At 45.5% G+C, this 18,237-nt stretch overlaps 1 protein-coding gene across 2 annotated transcripts in view; it reads right to left on the bottom strand.

Moving 5' to 3' along the window:
* Window positions 1-18,237, bottom strand: part of CPNE2 (copine 2) — an 816,058-nt gene that overhangs the window by 325,128 nt on the left and 472,693 nt on the right. For both annotated transcript variants that reach the window (XM_085639480.1, XM_085639479.1), the window contains exon 6: window positions 11,975-12,058. In XM_085639480.1, coding sequence (XP_085495606.1) covers window positions 11,975-12,058 — 84 coding nt within the window. The remainder of the gene's footprint in view (window positions 1-11,974; window positions 12,059-18,237) is intronic.

Raw genomic sequence — 18,237 nt, 5'->3', positions numbered from 1 at the left:
CTTTCTTAGGGACAAATGAGGTGCAACAATGTAGTGGTCTGTCACAGTGAAATTCTTCAAATGTCCATCCCCACTGTTTAAGAGCGGTGTTGGGTGCAGTTGTTGCTATGTAATGGCAACAGATGGTTGGTATTGTTTGCATATGAAAACACACCACCAAGCTATTAACTTAATAGCCACTGCTTAGTTAAAAGTGCAAATTGGTGGAGTATGTGTGTCTGACTACATTTAATGGAACTGCAATCAACCCTATTTTCTCAGGGTGGGTGGAAGAAGGTGTGTTGTGTACAATATTTCAGGGTCAGAGAAAAATATTTAGGGGCTCATTACGATGTCGGTTGGAATGCATTCCGACTGTCTCCTTGTCGGAATCGGTTCCAACCGACTCGGGTTCGGCAAGTCCGACCGATTACAATGTTTCCGAACAACGTTCGGTCGGGGTTCCATTGACTTTAATGGAAGGCTGTGTTCCGACTGACAACACAGGCTCCCATTGAAACAACCATTTGCAATGCAATAGGTCTTGCATTAACGAGAGGTTAAGCTATTGGCAATGCAATACCGAAAACTCTTGCAAATGGTAGACTTATTGCATTGCAAATATTTGTTTTTACAAGCGCTAATGCAGCGCTTTCACATTTATAGAGGCCGCGCCCCTTTCTTTACACAACCCTTGGCTAAAGAAATGGGCGTACGCTACATTAAAGTAAAACCACGGCATGGGGGTTTTGACCCCCCCAAAAAAGCATCTTTTTTGTCAACTTGACAACAGATGTTTTTTTGGGTAAAAGCGTCTATGCTGCGCTTTCACTTTAATGTCAGCTGCGTACCTTTCTTTAGACGCGGATTGTGTAAAGAAAGGGGCGCGGCCTCCATAAATGTGAAAGCACCACATGGGCACTAGTTAACAAAATAAATAAATAAGCACAGCTGCTAAATGCGGACTGAGCTGCTAAAATAGATATATTTAAAAACGTGCCCGCTTAAGTTAAAGCGGACCGCCATTAGTAAAAATTAAAATAAAAGTGCAGGGCTGCTGCGAGGTAGTGGGTGAAATAGGGGAAAAACATTAAATAAAATAGTGCTCACCAACCTTTAAAGCAGACCATGTAACACCAGTAAAAGGTCCAGTCATTATGGGTGGTAACAAATGCAGACAAGGTGGTACCAAGAAGGGACTAATAACCACTTTGATGCCAGCTTTTATGAAGGACAATGACACATGGCAATAAAAAATATGGGCGGAGAGTGGGCAGGGCTTCAAAGCCATACTCCAATACTGCATGCCTCGCAGCAGCGCATGCGCTGCCCAGGCTCAAACTAAAAAGGGGTGGTTCCGGAAAACCTTGCACCCTGTCGCAGGTACCCAATGGGTACCCCCACGAGCCCCAACCAGAGGACTCCACGTGAAAGGCGGGCCTGCTACGGGTCCCCAAAGTCAGTTTCCAACAGTTGTTTTGCGTCGGACAGACCGATTCGGAAAGGCTGCCCGAATCCGGCATTGTAATACGTCGGTCGGAAAGGCGGCTCATAGACCTGTACGATTCAGCTCCAACCGACTCAGAGTTTCCAAATGCCGGTCAGAACCAAGTCAGAAAGACCGAACGGTTACCTTCTATCATAATCGGTCGGTCGGAAATGTTTCCTAGTCAGTCGGAAACATGGGTTTCGATACGGGTTAGGAAATTCTGACTGCCATTCTGAGCCTTTCCGATCTACATCGTAATCAGGCCCTTAGTTGTGTTTATCATTTTCAAGTTCAATTCATTAATTTTGCCATTGGTGAAAGTTACTCTTGGCATATGGTACACCTCTTTTCATCTTATGCCACTGACATGTGTGTTTCTTAGTCTCTTTTGTTAATAGCATTAACCTACATTTCAAACTGAATACATTCTTATGTTATGGCTCACAGTATTGCCTGTTTAGATTAACTGTAGTGTGAGGCTTAGGATAGGGACTAATGATGATGTAATCTACAATTGACATACGTTATTCCACTTTTGTAAATCAGCCCTACAGTGTGGGCACTTTTGAACATGTGAACATTTATAAGTGATCTGACTTTGGGTAGGGGAACTGGCCACATACAGTTTATTCCAGAGACTGGTATCTATATCTAAAAGGCAATGACTACTCACATGGATAACTTGAATTGCTTTTGCTTATTGAGGTGCTGTTCTGAGACAGAAGACATCTAGATCAGTGGTTGCTAACCTTTTGGCTTCTTTGGACCCCTACTTTACCAGAATACAGGGATCCTCACTGGGGACCCTGGCAAAAGCTATAGTGTTGATTTGAACTCCACAACAATACACAAAAATAAATTCAGTTGAGGCCAAACATTGTCCATACTAAGGGCCTGATTATGAGTTTGGTGGGCAGGGTTACTCTGTCGCAAATGTGATGAATATCTTGTCCACCGTATTGTATCCTATGGAACTTGTAATACGCGGATTTGATATCCGTCACGTTTGTGACGGAGTATCCCATCCGCCAAATTAGTAATCAGGCCCTATATTCTGTTCGATGCACTTGAACTGCTACCATAAATCAAAATGAGGATGTCAACTTAAATTTCAGCCTCCAATTTAAGATTCCTTCACATTTACAGAAGGTTTTAACATTTTCAATTTTGTTTCTTTATTACATACACTATTATTCTATTAAAATTATCTAACTTGCTAAGCAGGCACAGACCGCTGGGTTGTGGACCACCAGGGGTCTCTGGACTACAGGTTAAGAACTGCTGATCTAGAGGTTCTGTTGGTCTTGATCTCATCTTGAACATGTCTTACTGTAATGCACTGCATTCTTTTTGAAAATGAACTCAAACAATACTATCACATCTAATCAGAACCAATGTAGCCTTTAACCTACTATCTCTTTTTCAAAGCCAATTAACCAATCTAACACTAGTGTCCTAGACTCCTTAGAGTGTACCCATGTTTTCTTTTTGTGTCCCAAAATATAAACTATTGGCATAATTGAGTTATCAATTAACAAATGTATCTACTACTAAGATTTGGAGACAATTAGAGAGCATTTCAATTACATGCTTTGGTCATGGGAGATGAACAAAGACCATTTTTTTATTATCAGATTACTTTTAGGCGTCAAAGTCAGAGACTCTGCAAATATTCAGCCCAGGCATTTTTTAACTGTTTGGCCAATGGCATATTATTGTAAAAAAAGACTAATGACAAGAGAAGTTTCTTAGATACAACTGCTGTCATGCCAAAGAAGTGAAGCTCTTATTTCGATGCATTAAATAAGATGGAGCCATATTTGTGTCATCTAACATTAGAAACTTAATTATTGTCAGGGGAAGTTGTTAAATTGATCATAAAACAAGAACAAAACTCAAAACCAGAAAATAGGACCTCGTTCTCTTTTTCTAATGCCATTTAAGATTTACATTCTTTCTTGTCTACACATTTGGATTGGATCCCAAATATTTTGGAGCAAGAGTGGAATTGGGTGGCAATATAACTCCCACAAATATTTAGAAGCTAGACTCATGAAATTCTGTATGAATCAAAACCCAATTGGAGTTTATAGGAACTATTAACAATGTATCCCATCATAAACTGAAATCAAGAGATACAAGTAATAAGAATACACTGTACTATGGCCAGAAATAATGTGAAGGGGGAGTTTTCATAACTAGAATTTGCATAACAAACATTGCCCAATTAGGTAAAACTGCAGGATTACATTCCCATATTTTGCATTGTCATTCATTGTCTCCACGTGCAAATGTTGACCATCCTGAATGTGCAAGGAAAACATTAATTGCTAAGAGTGTTCATATATTCAATCGAAGATTAGAGCATAACACATTTAACTGTTCAATGGAGACACATAGAATGGTTTAATCAATCACAGCATCTTCTTATGGAAGTATACTACTGAACGGTTGTAGTATTTTGTCAGTTATTTTGAAGGGAGGCCTTTGAAGAGTATTCTGTCTCTTTGAGAGAAAAAATATTGTATGCTGTTGTTATGGCATATAGAGTTTAGAATCATTCAGTTATCTGTATATTATATGTTGTTTGTTGTGCATATAATTGTATTTGTTAGTAAATGAAGATCCTGTATTGCTTAATTTTGAAAATTTAGTAGAAGGCCAATAATATACTGATGTTTTATTGCAGAAACTATTGAAATAATCATTGTATTAGTTTTTTGTGCTTGGTATTTAAAACGACTTTAAACAATGTCCGAGTATTATTTAAATGTAAAATTTTATTTTCTAGAGCTTGCAAGGTCCACAGTTTCCATGCTATGTGTAGTTCTCAAAAGCACAGCTTCAAAACATTACATTGGGGTTATGGGCTTCCACACAAATTATACTAATATCTAGCTCACCCAACAGAAACCATAGTAAATGCCTGTAAAAACGTTTTTCCTACATGACCATTCACACAAAGTTTATGAAAATTCTCTCTCTTAACATTGATGCTGTGGTAGAAGTATTTTTAAATGTGTTTAGTCACTACTCTGTTTTAACTGGCTTAGACTCTCAGGGATTATGCATTTTAAAAAATCTTGTCTATCAGCATGGCTTGGATGTGGCAAAACTAAATGGATATGAAACTTTTAACAAGTGACTTTTGCTTTAAAATGGGCAGAGTCATTAGATATGAACAATATGCTGTTTACAATTACTTTAGCATCTTTCATTCCCAAGCAGAATTTAAAAGGGAAGAGATTCAGGAAAGAGGAACAACATTACAATCATATGTCTAAACTATTTTGTCAAAAGTCTTAATTTTCTAAACAACAATCACGAATGGCTAGAGGATCAGGTAAGATTAGGTACATGAGTATTATTGAGCTGGTATTTGAGCACATGTCATAGAAGTGTTGCAAAACATATGAGTAGGTAGAAAATCATGAACATGTTATAATGTTTATCCCTAAATCCAAATCTAAATAACTTCCAAATCTAAATAACTTCCGGAATGAGGCTCAAAACAGATGGTCAGGAATATTAAACTCTGTATTTTTGCCATTTAAATTTCCATGTCACAAATAGTCTACAGGGGTTAAATATCAACAGTACAGTATGGCTAGTGTGTTGGAGGAGCTGGATGGTTGGCTTATCGTAAACTCAAAGTAGTGGAACATAGAGGAATATAGGACTAGGGTAATTTGCAGTTAGCTTCTATCTCTGTTTTTGCCTCTGCCAATAACATTTAGAGTCTCATAGTCAATGCCTCTACATTCGGCTGCTGTATGCTACCATTGTTAATAACAATATGGGGGGTGTAGATTAAAAAACATAATTGCACTGTGTTCGTGGACACATTCAAAAAGGTTAAATGAACACAATAAAATGTGTGCTGAGTTTGTGCAAATAGATTTTTGTGCTCATCAGTTGGTCAATCACAAAATGCGTACATGCTAATTGTGCAGGTGGGTTCACCGAAAAATTCAAAGTAGCAGACATGATATAATACTCCTTTTGACTACTGGTGACATCACATGGCTAATCACCATTCCCAGTCTTACTTCTCAACTCCCTTCTATTTGCGCCTCAGGGGCAAGAAAAGGGCAAGAGTGGAAACTACAGACATTAAACAGGCCTATCAGAACCCTGTTTACTTTCGGTTTCTGAATTAGTGGTCCTGATACTAGTGATAGCAAGGGTAGTGTCAGGGGGGACCACATGGCGAGAGAGGGGTTTCAGTTATTATTTATGGTGGCCACTAACTGATGTTCATAATGGTAGTGAACCTAACGTTGTGGCTAGTGTAGAAGCAGGCTTATGCTTTATTCACATAGGGTTGCAACGGGCTCTGCACTCTTCCCTAGTTCTCGTCCCCTGTGTGCCTCTTGACCCAATACTGAAATTATGCAGGCGGCAAAATTAAAGAAATGCATAGATCACATTCTTATATCGTGAAACATGGTACATGAATGCTGATGTGGGCCATAAAGGTTCCTGTAGAGAATTTGATATATATCTTAAAATTAGCATACGGATTTAAATATTCCCTAAATATTTCACTTGCTGTATGCCTTAGGTGTAGAAGTAAACCCTCCCTGGCCCAAGTGGGTAGAAAGCCTATTGACCCAATCTGCAAAAAGGCATTTGTCCCACCACCCACACGTCGCAAATGACTATTAAAGTGCATGCGGAGGCCCGGATTTAGTGCTCATGAGAGGTACGCTAAAACTGTCTGGCTAGTAAAGACACTGCCACCATGACTCTCATGGTTGGGATTCTATGGCAGGACTGGAGGCTTCGGATTAGGCCTTTTTTCTATGCTTTCTTTCTCCGCTTTATTTCTTACAGCAGTGTTATAAACAACAACAAAACCACATTTCCCATGAACACTTGGGAAAGGAAAAGAAAGTCTATCAACATGAGTCCTTCTTCTCTGACGGCACTCCAGCCAGCCCTGATAGTCCTTCCACTGTGTTTCCTCATCCTCTTTCTTGGCTGCTCAGCAGCAAGTTAAGTCGCTTTTTCTTTATCTCCTTGGGTTTGGGGAGTGTATTTTCTGTGATGCCTAATTAACGCTTGATTGTTGCAGGTGATTTTTATGGTTTACAGATTCCCTGTATATCGCGGGACGCTGCGGGCGTACCTGACACGATTTTGTGCCCAGTAGTTGGTGCAGTGTGGTCCTCCAGCCGCCAGGGGGCGGACTTTCCTCTCTGTGGGCAGCGCGAGTTAGAAGCACGAAAAATCGGAGTTTTCTGGCTGGCGCTGCTCGCTCGAGGTTGCCTCTCCCCTGCCACACGGTTTTACGCCCTTCGGGGTCCGTAATTATACCTTTATTTCACCCTGAACGCCATCTGGGGTCAGTAGTGTTTAATCCCTTAACACACTGTGGGGTCGTAATTGGCACTGTGTGTTGTGGAGCGCAGGGACACTGTCCTGGGTGGCTTGCCCTAGGATAAGGCAGGGCTGGTGTGTCCCTAGGGCTCTGCCCGTTCATTGTGCACCTTTGGCCACCCACATTTGTCTGGGCTCCCTCTCAGCCCCAAACCTGTGCCTAGTCAGGGCCATATATTTATACCTTGTGCTGCTGCACACAGGCTGCGTGGCGCTTCTGGACCCTGCGCAGCCTACTGTAACTCAGCATTTAGGGGAAGCAAGACCACTACCAGGAGGAGGAACCACTGGGCTACCTCCCCTGGGAGGATGATTTTTACCAGGCGGTGGACGATTCTATCTACAGGGCTGTAGATCAGGCCATGGGGCCCGTGGAGCAACGTTTGACAGCGCGAATGGAGGAGGCATACGCAAAGTTAGCAGCCCTCATTCCGTCTACCCCAGCCGCGCCCCCCGGTTCCTACTTCCTCTCCTCCCCCTAGCAAAAAGCCTTGCATTGAGGGGGTTGATGCGGAGGCCTTTGCGCGTTTTAAGAACGCGTTTGTGGCTCAGACTCCTTCTCATCCCAACCCGCCAGCCCCTACAGGGGGCCCCCTCCGTCTCCCAGGCCAATAACTCCGGTCACCCTTGATGGCGGAGATTCCCCAGATACGAACGAGGAAGCATGCTCCTCTAGGTCCTGGGCCCCAGCCCCCGCCCCATCAGGGACTTCGGACATGCTGGACCCGGATGATATTGTCCACCTGAGGTTCTCAGAGTGGGTTCCCGGGGATAAGGTGGCACAATATGTGGCGGCACGCCTACGTAAGCCCATGGATAAGGATGCCCGCAGCCGCCTTCGGGCGGAGTGTCCCCGCCCTACTCTGGATGGAAAGGTCGCTCTAGATAGACCAGAAAATGTCAAAATTTCTGGCCAAATTCGTTAGAGACCCGAAAAAGGGCACAGACCGTTCCTGGCACGCCTGTCAGGACAAGCTGCTCGATGCAGTAGGACCAGTCACGAAGATCTTAGACATAGCTGAGGAGGCCAAGGTGTCGGGGGACGTGATATCCCCAGAGGTTCTGTCCAATTGGGCGCAGCGCGCAATAGTCTTCATTGGAAATGCGTACTGCGCACTTTCCACAGAGAGAAGAAGGTCACTCCTGATAAAGGTGGTCCCCAAGCTGGGGGACCTCGCCTCTTCCAAGGCTGGAGCAGTGGCCCAGGGGGGGTTGTTCGGTGATCCCTTCGTTAAGGAGTTGGGGAAGTTTGTCGCTACTTTCACCTCCCTTGACAGGGCGCAAGCCAACATCCGAAAGGTGTTCGCCCCTCTGGTTTCAACAGGGCCGGACGAGGCAGGAGCCACTCGTTCGGTCGCTTCAACAGTTCCGACCGGGGGTGAGGCTCTGGCCGTGGTCAAGTCCAGGACAACGCCCGGTTTAATTACTTCTACCCAACGAGAGCCCAGAAGTTCCATGGCCGTGGCCACCAGAGAGGGCAGCAACAAGGTGCTGGTAGAGGTGAGTGTGCTGCCTTCGGCGAGCTTGCAGGTGGGGGGTGCTTGGCGCAGTTCTTCCCAGCTTGAGTTTCCCTCACCAGCGATGCGTAAGTGCTGCAGACGGTCCAGGGTTTCCAGCTGGAGTTCCATGGCCGTCCTTGTCCTTGTCAGCATCATCGCCCCCGCCCGATTTCCTTTTTGCAGCGCGACACAAAGTTGGTGCGCGAGGAGGTTTGCACCCTCCTCCAAAAAAGAGCAATTTGTTATTCAGACGAGCATCCAGGAGGTTTTGTCAGCAATCTTTTCTTGGTCGACAAGGTCGACGGTGACAGGCACCCGGTTATCAACTTGAAGGAGTTCAACGAGTGGCTGGTGTACAGCCACTTCAAGATGGAGGGCATTCACCTCCTCCGGGACGTCTTGAGACCGAACAATTGGTTGGTCAGGCTGGACCTGAAGGACGCATACCTGACGGTGCCCATATTTCCCCCTCATCGCCGTTTTTTGCAGTTCAGGTGGGAAGGTTAGGTTTACGAATTCGCCACGCTCCCTTTCGGACTATCCTCCGCGCCACGGTGCTTCACGAAAGTCCTTCGGCCGGTGGTGGAGTTCCTCAGGGCGAGGGGAGTGCGAATTATCGTCTACTTGGACAACATGTTTTTGGACCAGTGTCCCCGGAGGTTGTCAGCCCAGTTACAGACCGCAGTCAACCTCCTTCAGGGTCGGGGTTTCGTTATCAACGAAAAGAAGTCCCTGCTGGTTCCCGTCCAGTGTGCAACATTTTTGGGTTTCAACATCAACTCGGTAGCGTCCACTCTGAGTCGTCCCGCCAGGAAGATGGTAAAGATCAGACACAAGTTACGTCAGACTTTGGCGAGGAGTCAAATCTCTTTGCGCCAGCTGGTGCGCCTGGTGGGATTGCTCGCTTTTTCCATTCAGGTGATTTTTCCCAGTCCCTTGCATTACTGGGCCATGCGGCGCCTGAAGGCCTATCATCTCAAACAGGAGCTGACATATTCTCAATTGATTCCCCAATCGGATGAAGTACGGGACAAAATGAGGTGGTGGCTCACGCACATGGAAGCCTGGAACGGCAGTGCGATTTTCGGGTCCGCCCCAGATATTGTTATGGAGTCCGACGCCAGCCGCTTGGGGTGGGGGGCCCGCTGCGGGGAGTTTTCCACAGGTGGCGCCTGGTCCACTCAAGAACAGTCGTTACACATCAACTGCTTGGAGTTACTGGCGAGCTCCTTCGTGGTGCAGTGCAGGACAAAGGACAGAGTGCAGCTGTGTGTCCTACTCAGGATGGACGTTTCAGTGGTCCGTTACATCAATCACCTTGGTATGACCAGGTCCAGGATGTTGGCCAACCTAGCCAGGGATTTCTGCCATTTTTGCCTCGACAACCAGATTCCGGTTACGGCAGAGTACTCGCCGGGGTGGGAGAACGAGGTGGCCGATTGGCACTCCCGCCATCTTCTGGATGCCAGTGTGTGGAAGCTGGACCCCCAGATCTTTCCCCGCCTGTCAGGGATATGGGGCCCGTTCTCGGTGGAACTGATTGCGTCGAGGCTAGATCATCAGCTACCGAGATTTTTCAGTTGGCGGCCGGATCCTCTAGCGGAGGCACCGGATGCATTCCTCCAGAACTGGCAGGGGGAACAGGGCTATGCCTTTCCCCCAGTCTCTATGATCACAAGGGTCTCGGTGCTCCTGCGTCGCCAACAAGCGGAGGTGGTGTTGATCACCCCGCTTTGGAGATCTCAAGTGTGGTTTCCGGTTCTACTGGAACTTTCCTGGGATTTTCCAATCCAACTCCCCCACTTGCCTCACATTCTTCTCAATCCAGATCTCGTTCCTCATCGTCTAGTCCAAGACGGAACGTTGAGACTAATGGCCTGGAGGATCCCAGGCGTCGTTGGACGCTCCCAGGTCTTTCGGGAAAGGCTGAGGACTTGCTCTCCAAGGCATGGGCGGATAGCACAGCAAGGAGGTACAAATCAGCCTGGACCAATGGCGTCGTTGGTGTTTGCGACGGTGTGTCGATCCCGTGGGGGCAGATGAAGTCCATGTCTTTACTTTTTGGCGAGTTTGGCAGAGGACGGGCTGGCCTATTGGTCCATTAACACCTTCCGATCCACGATCTCGGCAGGACATGTGATAGTGCAGGGCTCCCCTATCGGTGAACACCCCTTGGTGTGCCATCTCCTTAGGGGAATACGTCTCTCGCTTCCCCCAGAACCGCGATATTCTGTCCTCTGGGACGTGAACAGAGTCTTAAACCTGTTCCTCTCTTGGCAGCCGAATAGGTTCCTCTCCTGTAAGTAGGTAACAGCCAAGTTGGCGATGTTGTTGTGTTTAGTGTCTTGCAGACGGGTCTCAGACGTCAGGGCCTTGGACATTTCTGCCAGAGTTTTTCCTGCCTGAAGGTGTATCCTTCACAGTGAGCAGAAGGACGAAGTCTAACACAAGGGTGATTTCATACCCAGCTTTTCCTGACTCCCTGAAGCTGTGTGTGGTTCAGTGCCTCCGTGCTTACGAAGAAATGACTGATGAGTCTCGCCCTCCGGGCGAAAGACAGCTGCTCATTGCGCTATGCAAGCCGTACAAGGCGGTTTCTTCCCCGACTATCGCCAGATGAGTGCGTTGGGTGATGCAGGAGGCTGGTATACATACGAAGCAGTTTGGTGCTCATTCAGCAAGGGGTGCAATGGCGTCTAAAGCTTTTGCCCTAGGGGCACGGTTGGAAGATCTGATGCGTGCGGCCGACTGGTCCTCAGATTCTACCTTTAAGAGGTTCTATTTCAAGCCGGTAGTGGAGGTGGCGAGACTAGTTGTCGACGAGCTTTGAACTGGCATAATCCTAAGCCTCCGGTCCTGCCATAGAATGGGAATTTGCCTAGCCTAGGTGCCGGTAAGTTCAGATTCTATTAAGGACTCGGAGGCGAGGATTATCCCTCCCAATGAATTGCTGTAAGTAGTCTATTCATGGGGATTATATGTATTGCTGAATTGTTAGATGCTGGTTACAGTTGTTGTGGCCTAGTGCTATGTGGCACTGTTTTCCAGTTCAGCCTCTGACACTGCCTCTTTTGCAGGAAATTATGGTTCCAAGCAAGATGCGTGAAAATCCGACACAAAGTGCATTGCGCAAAGAAAGAGGATGAGGAAACACTGTGGAAGGACTATCAGGGCTGGCTGGAGTGCCGTCAGAGAAGAAGGACTCATGTTGATAGACTTTCTTTACCTTTCCCAAGTGTTCATGGGAAATGTGGTTTTGTTGTTGTTTATATGGCTGCTGTAAGAAATAAAGCGGAGAAAGAAGGCATAATCCTCGCCTCCGAGTCCTGAATAGAATCAGAATTTACCGGCACATAGGCTAGGCAAATTCCCATTAGTGTCCTGGAAATCTGCACTCTCATCTTTGAGGAGTAGATTGTTCCTTACCGATGTATCCAGAATTGTGGTTTGGACCTCTGGTCTATAATGTTGTTTTAACATACGTACACTATATAGAAAGGTACGTATCTTGTTCAAGGCTATTTGCTTTATTTGACTTGTACAGTTCTAGCAAATAATGTTTCTTTCAATAATGGTCATAAATTCATTTTTTGAAGATCACAAGAGCTATATGTAAAATCCATACCTCTGTTCTGTGTACTAGCATCCATTTGCCATCATCCCCCTGTTTGTAGAACTCCAAAAATGGATCTGACTTTCCAAACAGATCCTGTAAATACATACACAAAATAGAATGGTAAGAATTACTATAAATATCACGTTGTCATGCAGGTCTTGAAGTCACCAATCTTTCACTCGTTATAGGCAGGTTTACGGAACAGGCACAGTCAGAAGGCATTCATTTGATGGTGCTTCACCCATTTTTGAAGAACCTATCATTAAATATATATTTTTCATTATGGACTGATTTCCAAGCACATTTACAATAGCAACATTATGAAGAAACTGTTTCATGTACAAATTTGTTTTCAATTACTTGTAAAGCTATTCATGAGGGAGTTACAAAAGTTCGCAACACAACTCTGAGATAGATGAAGGAAGAAAAGCATCTCCTTCTAACAAAGGTCTTGCATTTGCCAGTTAATTGTGTTAATGATACCTACATGCAGAATAATGTGCATTGACTTTCAAATGCATATCCCACAGATCTGAAAGTCACCAACGTAAGTATCATCATCGTTCTGTCAGAGAGCAAAAGCAGGGAGGAGTGATTCCAGAGGTAACACTTTGCAAAGAGACAAGGCAAGGTAATACCAAGCTACTCAAAGTAGAACCGAGGCCACTAAACAACACAGGATAAGAGATAGAGAAGAACAAGTATGAGCAAAATAAGGGACGTACTGCTGTATGAACAATAGTCCCCTTGGCAGCTTAGGGAAGTCTTAGGACTGACACCAGCAGATTGCTCTTAACAACAATCATACAGCAAAGTCATAGTCGGGCCTGCTGTATAGAGACTGTTATACTCAGTGCAAGGTGAATTGAGACTAACAACAACACTAAGACGTGTAAGACTCCAAAGGAACAGGGCACAACAAGAGATGTCTTTCCCTTACCTTATCAGAACGGAGACCAAGCCAGAGGTCACACTATACGTGGATATGGACTGCAACAGACAGTGGACTGAATTCAGAGTGGAACACAAAACCAGAGTGGAAAGAATAACCAGAATACAGGGCAGACAAGACAGCAATCAGACAAGAGGAAAAACAAGACAAGAAATTATGAACAGCACTTCAGAAATCAAGAACAGTAAGACAGACATCAAGGGCAGGCTGTACCCAACTGGTTCAAGTAATGCCCTGTTAGTACGCGGAAACTGGAACTAGGATTCAGAGCAAGGAACTTGAAGATGTGCCCAAAATGCCCTGGAACAAGGTATGCCCTGGTGGCACTTAGTACAAACACAGGAATTCAGAAGAAGGACAGAACATAAATTCAGAACAAGAAAAATATAGGGAACCACTGCCAACTCAACGAATAAGTGGTCAGAAGCCCAACAAGGAAAACAACAGATATCATGATATCAGGCTAGAAAGGAAGGTGAGACTGAGAAACAAGGGAAACACATAAGCACAATGCAGTTCAAGGCAGCTACAGGAAAGCAGGACATAGCAAAAAGCAGGAATCATGAATTCCTCTCAACGGTTCAAGAATTCAGCAGTGCAGGCAACTGGACAAGAAATCAGGAGCTACCAACAACAGCAGTTAAAGCACAGGTTCTGAATGCAGAAGCCAGGCATAAACCCCTCCTCTCACCTCAGTCACACAGGGTGGCTGGAATTCAGAACAGGGGTAAGCAAGTTGCAGCCAAGTGCAGGTGAAAGCATTCGAAGTGCCTCCTCCTGGTCACTGTCTGAATGAGTGCACAGAAGTTCCAGAAGGCAACCAGTAAGCAGAACAAAAATGCATTAGGAGATGGAATCTGGAGTGGATCTGATTTACAAGAGGATTTGAACACTGAAGTTCAGCACAGGTTTCATACTAGTATCCATGATGAAAGCAGGCTTGGAGAAGGTCCTCAAGTATCACCACCCAATGGCAGGATGGCAGGATCCTGACATGTTACTGCTCGCAGATTGGCTAACTTGAGCTTCCTGTTATCTACACATTTTAAGTCTGCTTCTGCGAAAGCAAAGCCAGTCCATCAAGCCTCAACTCTTGATGGCCACATCTTTGTTATGACAGATTACTAACACTAAAACAGAAAACACAGACACAAGATATCAGAAACGAATAGCAGTAAAAAAGACAATCCTATAATATAAATTGGGTTGGCTGTGTCTTGGTGTCATTAGTAAAATTATGGTTTTCATTTCATTGCCTCTCTAAACAATTTCTTTTTGAAGACATCTGCAAAAACCTGGTTTTAAAGTCACAACTTAATCACAACTCACAGTAACAGTCGTTGGAGCTACAGACCTAGGGTAGAATCTACGGAAGTTGGAGGCATGGGCCCAATTACCCCTCTCAAGGACGTCTTTGACTGTGTTCCTTTCAACAAGCACTTTGGTACCAGTAGACCATCTCACAAAATTACCACCTGCTACGATGAGCCAAGAAAGTAAGAGAAACCACTTTATATGGCCTAGACAAATAGTACCTATGGCCTAGATAAATAGTACCTTTTTTGGAGAATATTGTCAACCACTCAAATACTATATAAGAATGTTTTCTTAAAGATTTGCCACACACTCAGATTGGAGAAAAAAGCCATCAACGTTTCCCTCTGCAGCCACTGAAAGAATGGACTTGCGTTTTGCCAGATTTTGTTTTACTATTTACTATGCTCTGTCTCTCCTGTTCATCATGGCACCTACTATTTATTTATTTATTTATTTATTTATGTAGTTTGTAGAGCGCGCAGCTACCCCCGAAGGGGTGTCCCGGCGCTAGAACCTGAGCCTCAGGGGGAGAAAAAGAGGGAGGAAGTCAGCAATGTGAGTATCAGAGTCCAGAAAATAGCCAGGTTTTGAGTCTAGCCCGAAAGATGGATTCAGAAGGGCAGAATCTAAGATCGATAGGAAGAGCGTTCCACAATTTGGCAGAGATAACACTGAACCCTCTGCCGCCCATTCTGGTGAGTCTAAAACGGGGAGAGATCAGAAGGCGGAGGTCGTTGGATCTCAAGGATCTGATGGAGTGAGATATTGACACTCGTTTTTTCAAGTAATTGGGTCCGAGGTCATTGACAGCTCGGTAAGCAAGGGTAAGGATCTTGAACTGGATGCGGCTGGCAACGGGAAGCCAGTGAAGCTTTGTACGATAGACGGTGACTGACTGACGGTAGGGGATATTTCCAATCAGTCTGGCAGCCGCGTTCTGGACAATCTGAAGCCGGTCGATCAGATATTGAGGGGCACCAGCATAAAGGCTATTGGCGAAGTCTAGGTGAGACGTAATGAGAGCATGGGTTACTGTTCGGCGGGAGTCCAGGGGGAGATAGGGAAGTATCTTTTTAATCATGCGCAGCTTCAGGAAGCAGGCAGATGTAACTTTATTAACCTGAGTTTTGCATGAGAGAGAGTCGTCGAACTGAAATCCCAGGTTGCGGGCAGAGTGAACGGGGGAGGGAGCGGGATCAAGTGCCGTGGGCCACCACCGTGAGGAAGGGATGGGATTTTTCTGGTTAAAAAACAGCACCTCTGTCTTGTCTGCATTAAGCCTTAGATGGTTGTTAGTCATCCAGACACTGATGCTGTCGAGACACTGGCGGAAGTTGGCGAACGTGGAGTCCGAGTGGTCTCTGAAAGAAAACATCAGCTGAGTATCATCAGCATAAGAGACCACCCTGACTCCACAGGACTCCACAACATCGGCCAGTGGGGAAAGATAGACGTTGAAAAAAAGAGGGCTGAGGGCAGAGCCCTGTGGCACACCACATGACAAGGGTTTATCCTCAGATTTGAACGGCCTCAGCAAGACCCTCTGACTTCTACCTGTAAGGAAAGACTCGATCCAGCTGATGGCAGTGCCGCCAATGCCTATCTGTTTGAGTCGGTCAAGGAGGATGGGGTGGGAGACCGTATCAAAAGCAGCGGACAGGTCGAGGAGGACAAGCATGGCCTCCTCGCCCCTGTCCACGCACTCCCGGACCGTCTCCGACACCTCCAACAGAGCCGTCTCTGTGCTGAATCCCGCTCGAAATCCGGATTGTGAGTCGTGTAGCAAAGAGTTGTTCTCCAAGTACTCCGTAAGTTGCAGCTGCACAGCTTTTTCCAGGACTTTAGCGGGTTTGGGGAGAAGGGAAATGGGGCGGTAGTTGGCAAAAATAGTAGGGTCGGCATCTGACTTTTTAAGGATGGGAATCACCAAAGCCTCCTTCCAAGTGGTTGGGAAAAAGCCATAGTGGAGGGAGGCATTCCAGATGGATAGGAAGGAGGTGGCTAGTGAAGGAGCTAGCTCGCCCATAAGTTTAGCAGGGACCGGGTCGGAGGGGGCACCAGATTTGCAGTGGGTGAGTAGCCTAATAGCAGTGTCCATGGTAAGTTTATTGAAGGATAGTAGGGACGAGGAAACTGTGGACCTAGTGAGGGGAGGCAGGGAAAATAGCCCATTAGGGAAAGAGATACAAAGGTTGTTTATTTTATCGAGGAAATAGTCAGAGAGTCCATCGCATAGGGCCTGACTAGCAGAGTTCTGTGTGGCCCTAGCGGGGGGTTAATGAAGTCTTTGACAATGGTGAAAAGGATTTTAGACGAGTTTTTGGCATTTGCAATTTGAAGAGAGAAATGATCTCTCATAGTAGTTTTTTTTAGTTTGAGGAATTTTTTCAGAGCAGATTTATAGGTAAGTTTGGCTTCAGGGTCGTAGTTCTGTCTCCACTTACGTTCCAGTGCCTTGCATCTGCTTTTTTCCTCACGGAGGGAAGTGGAGAACCAAGGGGCGGATGGGCAGGATCGAGCGGAGGAAATGATTTTTTGGGGGGCAATGGCGTCAATAGCTTGGAGTAGGGCGGTGTTAAGCCTAGAAACATTTCCATCAATGTCAGTGGAGAGATGTTCCGCCTGGAAGTGGAATACTGGGTCCAAAGTGGCACAGGAGACCCTGTGCCACTTTCTTCCCAGCTCTTTCCTGGGGACCGTAGGGGCAGGTTTCAAGCCCAAAGCAAGGATAAAGGGGATAAGATAGTGGTCAGACCAGGTGAGGGGGATGGGGGGGAGGACTGTGATAGTCGAGAAGTTGGCAAAGATAAGATCCAGAGTGTGACCAGCCACATGAGTGGGGCCAGTGACTAATTGTATAAGATTCAAACTTTTCATGATTTCCAACAGATTGTTGGCTTTCACGCAGAGAGGATTGTCTACGTGGAGATTAAAATCACCTAGCACTAGAAAGTGTTGGTGTTTGAGGGAGAGATCAGCCAGCAGGTGAGTAAGTGCAGTAAGTGACAGGGAGGCGGCAGCTGGGGGGTTGTAAACCAGAGTACCAGCCAGTATTGCTGCCGCGGAGTCAGAGACAGAGAAGTACATAGCTTCAATTATCCCGATGTTAGTTAGTTTGGTAGTGGTTAAATGAAGATGGGATTTAAGGATGACGGCTAAGCCGCCTCCCGATTTGCCCCCAGCCCGATTGATGCACTTTATGTCATACCCTGGCGGGGTGGCAAGGTAGATATCTGGGGAAGAGGAGTCGGTGATCCATGACTCAGTGAGAAATAAAATGTCCCTACTAGGTATCATGAGATGTACAATACATGATCACAATACTGCACCATCCTCCACAGGCCATGGCTTTTATGCTTTATCCATGTGCCCCATTATCATGTATTATGATCCTCCCTAGACATTTCCTTACCTTATTAAATGTAAGAATGGTACTGACAGTAGATTATTGACAGTAATCCTTCGAAGTCAAGAGGGGGAAAAAGTGTTGTCTTCCTTAGAAGCAGGGCGGCTGCTTCAAACTCTTTTGTCACAAGATCAGAAGGTTAACAGAACTTTAATAGTGCATAAATAAATCTCAGAATTATTTTAGTGAGGCATTTAAGAATATACATAGTTGGTAGAAAGAATTAGATTTGTAGATGTCTGTGGTTGGGAGCTCTATTGGGAACTTAAAATAAGCTATGCCCATAGAAGCAGCTCTACCTACATCAATTGAACATGTTCCTCAGTATGCACGGGACTCCAGTGAGGATGACAGGTTTAGTATAAAAGAAAACTCTTAATGCAGGAGGTGTGAAGGCTTTGAAAGTGTACAGACAGCCACTGGATCGGGGATTGTCAGTTGGTTAGAGACACTGAAGTCAGAATTAACCTGGGTCGTGGCCTTTTGATTCAGCGTAGGACAAGAATGGTCCTTTTATTGATCATGTTCATACAATACATACTACAACAATGGCACCTGTATGTTTCACAAAAATATAAACGTCAAAAGAAGAAGAAA

Source organism: Triturus cristatus, chromosome 12 (assembly GCF_964204655.1).
Source record: "Triturus cristatus chromosome 12, aTriCri1.1, whole genome shotgun sequence".
NCBI classification, from domain to species: domain Eukaryota; kingdom Metazoa; phylum Chordata; class Amphibia; order Caudata; family Salamandridae; genus Triturus; species Triturus cristatus.
This window is presented reverse-complemented; position numbering and strand designations above follow the sequence as displayed.